The 5,196-nt window shown below is 35.0% G+C and overlaps 1 protein-coding gene across 1 annotated transcript; it reads left to right on the forward strand.

Moving 5' to 3' along the window:
- Positions 1–445: 445 nt before the first annotated feature.
- LOC110444787 (venom phosphodiesterase 2-like) lies at positions 446–5,001 on the forward strand (the record flags this gene model as incomplete). The annotated part of the gene is made up of 7 exons (XM_021489146.1): positions 446–602; positions 1,093–1,156; positions 2,175–2,262; positions 2,811–2,977; positions 3,807–3,980; positions 4,185–4,296; positions 4,930–5,001. Coding segments are annotated over 7 exons (834 nt in total), but the record flags the coding sequence as incomplete, so codon positions are not given.
- Positions 5,002–5,196: the final 195 nt, after the last annotated feature.

Genomic DNA, 5,196 nt, shown 5'->3' on the forward strand with positions numbered 1-5,196 from the left:
TCTTAGAATGATGCAGATCTTTTTTCAATGAAAGAAAGTATATAACACTATATGGCATTCAACGGACGTATATTGTTCCGCCCCACGGTACTCTTGTTGCAATCTGTAATGGGGGTGAATTTATCATGAAGGTTAATATAAATGCATGCGATAACAACAAAATGTATTTCCACAATTCAAAATGAAATAAACACCAGGCAAATATGCATTTCACCTGTGAGGAATGGATATTTTATTGGCAAAAAAATACCTGGTAGAATACTTGTTGTAAGAAACAATATGTAATATCAACGCGTCCAAAATCATGCAGTTATATTGTAACACTGTCCAGCTCCTCCACTCCACATGAATCAATGTAAATTCAAAATGTACTTCAGTATCAATTCCACTGTTTAGTATTGAACATCTCATCCTGCAGTGTTTATGTTTTTGTTATGTTTGACAGTGATGACTGAAGCAGCCCTGCTGAAGCGACTGGAGTGTAAGAGTGGCCATTTCCATGCCTTTTCACAACAAGACATTCCTGTCCGCCACCACTACTCCAACAACCCACGTATAGGGGATGTCATCCTGGATGTCCAGGCCAAGTGGACAGTGTCAAGGTAATAGTTGACCACTTGCACTGTTGTATCACATCTTATTTCTTAAGGAGCTAGTTAGCACCCCCGCATCAGTGATGCAGTACCCTATAGCTATCACATGATTGTCCATCTGTCTGTCCGTCCACATTTTGTTTCAAGAGATTGACTAATCTTTTTGAAATTTGACTTTGCGTTACACTGCGACATGTAGATGTGCGATAGGGGTTTTAAAAGTTTCTAAGGTCAAGGTCACTGTTAGAAAATTAGACCATGGGGTACAGTCAGGCCCATTTCTAGTAAAGATCTTAATGATTTATTATGATGTTAATAAACCATGATGGTAGTTAGAAAAGTTGATGTCTCTCATATCATATTTACCCACAAAATACTTAAACAGGCCTCTGTATCTTCTACATTTCTTGTGATGACATCTCAGTAATATATTTGAAAAATAAAGTGAAATATTTTCTAAATGTATTTCTATATGATGCTGTTGTACATCTCTTGCCAGGAAGCGAAGTTCCTTTTGTTTGCAAGGTAACCATGGTTACGACAACCTGTACAAAAGTATGCAGGTAGGTACGCAACTTCAGACATGGATGTTTGTACATACTTCTTCCCTTTAAGTCACTGTTTTTATAATAAATTTACTCATTTTATTGGTTTGTAAACAGAGTTAACTTCTGTATGGTATTTCACCTTTTAGTATTTTACTTGTTGAATTAAATTGTTTAATTTGTTTAATTGATTTATGGGGCTGATATCTCGCTGTAGTGTCAATCTGAACTAGTTCCCAGGATTTGTGGGGCTTTCGGGGGTGTTTGGGTGATGGGAGTTATTTTACAAGTGTTTTAACAAAATAACTTAAATACAATAGTGAATTGGTATTTTATGGTATTATTCAGCAGTAAAAGGGTAAACAGGTCTTTTCTACATCCTCGTATATTCATGGTATTAATATTCACTGAGTATTCAATTTTGAGCTATCCTAGCTTGGTTATCGCAAACATGGCAAAATTAAATCCCCTGCGAAAATTAGCAACTATACAGCACAGAACTGTCTATTTCAGTGAGACTTTGAGAGATGTGTATTGACTGTTATGACTGCGAATGATCTAAACATTTGTAAAATTTTGTTTATGTTTTGAAGATGGGTAGCTGCTGATTGTTGGTAATATTTCACTGTTAGAAAGAAATAAAAAGCCTTATGAACCAATGAAAACAAATATTTGTAAATGTCTGAATAGTGAAAGTCAGATTTGCATTGTAATTTAATCCCACAATACTATAGCTAACATAAAGTGGAATAATTTCCAGCTGTCATGTTATGTGTTTATTGGTAATAATTTGTTTTTAAGTAAAAATGTGCCAATATAAAAAGATGTATTTTTATGATCCTTGATTCCATAGTGTGAGGAAATATCTCTTTCTCAAATTTTCATTCTGTTTAGCGTGTATCTGAGGATTAACTTGTAGCAGTTTCATAGATGCCATACAGGGGACAAGAGATCTGTTTTAGTTATGGCGTTAAAAGTACATAAATGGATTTGTATTATTATTTATTATTATTATTTATTTCATACAATTTTTCAGGCTTTATTTTTGGCTCATGGACCAGGATTTAAGGTGAATTACACAACCAAACCATTTGAGAACATTGAGCTCTACAACATGATGTCAGGTGGGTATCACTTATCTTGTTGTTATATTTTCAATACACATTCTGTATGACTAAAGCCTATGGCTAGCATGAGTTGACGAGGAATTAACATTTTTAAACTTGTGGCTTATAATGGTATGCTTTGTAGCCCAGGAGTTAATATAGCCTCTCCTGCTACATCTCAATGCCCCTTGCGCTTCACAACATCAAAAACACGACTTTGCAACTTATGTTTCTTTTTTGTTTCAAAAGAACATATACTATGAAAATGGACTTTAAAAGGGGTTTGAAAGTTTTTCAAGTTCAAGGTCAAGGTCACTATTACTAGAAATAGACAATTGGGGGTATGGCCAGGCACATGACGGGGCCCCAAATAAGCAAAACTATAATCTATTTTATATGTATAGGTGTCCAGAATTTCTTTGGCATTCCAACAAGATTCATTTGCAATGTGTGTTTTGATTGGATACGGACCATGTACTATTACATGTTAATATGACTATAAAAAATTGTTTTGTTGTCGAAGGTGAAAGCAATATCTATTAAAAATGATATTCCTGTCCATATAGATCTACTAGAGATTGTGCCAAGCTCTAATAATGGTACCACTGGGTCACTGGATGACATGCTGAAGAACCCTCAAACAAGAGATCAACCCAACTTAAGTAAATGTCCCAAGTGTAATACACATATTGCTATTGGACCACAACAGGCACTCTGTGGCTGTGACAACACGGTGAGAGTTAATGAGTGTACATTTTAGTTAACAAGGCATTCTGTGACTAAAGACGACTTTGTGAGAATAGTTTTATTGAACGAGGATCTCTCGGGCTGTGAAAACACGGAGAGAGTTAACGAGTGTAAATTTTATTTAACAAAGCATTCTTTGTCTGAGAGGACTAAACCAGACTTTGTGAGAAAAGTTTTATTGAACAAGGATCTCTCTGGCTATGACAAACGGTGAAAGTTAATGAATGTCAATTTTATTTAACCAAGCCTTCTGAGTCTGAGAGGACTTCATACTTGCCAAATTTCCATGGGGGAGATAATGTGTGCTCGGAATTAAAAGCATTATTGAAATGTGTTTATGTACACCCTAGGGGAAAATAGCACTTTTTCATAAAATCTTTTCAATGAACTATTCTCACAGATGAAATCATCAGATCTTAGAAAATAGGAATAGTTTAGCAATTTCACTGGTTAAAAATGCTCAATTTTAGGGTCCAAGATTGGGGGTCTAGCTCCCACCTAAATAGAGAGAGTTGGCAAGTATGCGACTTTCTGAGAATAGTTTTATTGAGCAAGGATCTCTCAGGCTTTGACAAAACCAGAAGGGTAGTTTTACCATACAAGTTTGACATGTGTGAAGGAAACTCGTATTTCTGTAATTAGTTTTCTGGAGGTCTCTTTTTCAGATTGAATAGCATAACTATGTAACTGATGGAAGTAGCTAAATTGAGATATAAATATAAACTAAGATAAGAGATTTCTCAATATCATGCTGTAACAAATTAAACTTATCATCTTTTGACATCCTAATGATTTGAAGTTTTGATTGCCTGAAGCTGCCAACTAGCACCACTGCCTCGGTGCGGAGTTATACCCCCTTGTTTGGGGCTCCGGTCACCACTCATAGTGGGTTACAGATATGTGAACTGGATCAGGGAAACTTCAGGACTGGGTACAGCAAACTGTTTCATACACCTGTCTGGTCAACCTTCACTCTCCCCAGGAAACAGGTAAGGATCCAGAAATTGTCAAATTCATGTTTATGTTGTCCTGAATGATTATTTTAAGATCACTAAATGGATGTCTAAATCTCAAACATAATGATGTAATGTATAAATACTATTTGAAAAAGAAGACAAAAAACAACTATGTGTTTGTTGTCGTCTGTTGATTATGTTGAGTTTAAGCTATTTTCTGTTTGTCTTTGTGCCAAGAATGTGAGTTTGATCGACGATGCATGTGTGCTGCTAGACCGTAGATTACCGAAGGTTTCATGTGACAGTTACCATGGTAACAACATCACACAGGTGTTTCTGTACAATCCAGGTAAGGGCCGGAACACTTGATGGATAATTCATGTATTTCATGAGATTTTTTTATAAAAAAATCAGGATATGGTGACATTTCTATAGATGTGGTTTGATTTGTCTGAAATGAAGTTTATGAAAAGCTATAAAATATTCAACCTTTTTTTCATCGAGCTCAATATATGTTTTTTTTTTTTGTTTTTTTTTTTTTTAAAGCCAGATGAATAAGATTTTGACTATTTACCATAAATGTCTTTCAACTTACATTTTGTATGTATAAATTAGGGTTTAAAACTTCAAAGTAGTCTCTAATCCATTACAATTTTTAGTTCAATGAAAAGGGTACAATTTCATACTCTTGTCAGAAAGATAAATCTGTAACAGGAAATCTGTGTCGAGAACACAGTCATTTTTGTAATCACATGTATTTTAATCATTCTTGCTTCTGAGAAACAGTAAGTTGCTGGACCCCTTGAATCTCTGTCTTACCTGCATGGATGCCAGTAAAAAGACCTTCCTATATATGTGGTTTTGTTTCTTAAATGAAGTTTATGAAAAGCTATAAAATATTCAACCTTTTTTCCATCGAGCTCAATACATGTAAAAAATAATATATATGTTTTTGAACTTTCTATGGCTGTCCTGTTAACAGGTTTTGACACCATACAGACAGAGAGTAGACTACACACCAACACTGTCCCAATGTACACAGGATTTTATTCAGGTGAGGAGGTTTATTGAACATTGTCTGTTTGTCATAATACACAGTAGGCCTACATATACATATTTTTTTCTTTATTACATTTGTATTTCTAATATTATGTGAAAAATACATCGAGTGATATTTTGTTTTCAAGATTGTAAGGTTGGGAGTTTCTCTCCCCACTTCTCCACACATTCCCCCCCCCCCCCCTTTTTC

The sequence above is a fragment of the Mizuhopecten yessoensis genome, unplaced genomic scaffold, assembly GCF_002113885.1.
Source record: "Mizuhopecten yessoensis strain PY_sf001 unplaced genomic scaffold, ASM211388v2 hete_36174200, whole genome shotgun sequence".
Taxonomy (NCBI): Eukaryota; Metazoa; Mollusca; class Bivalvia; order Pectinida; family Pectinidae; genus Mizuhopecten; species Mizuhopecten yessoensis.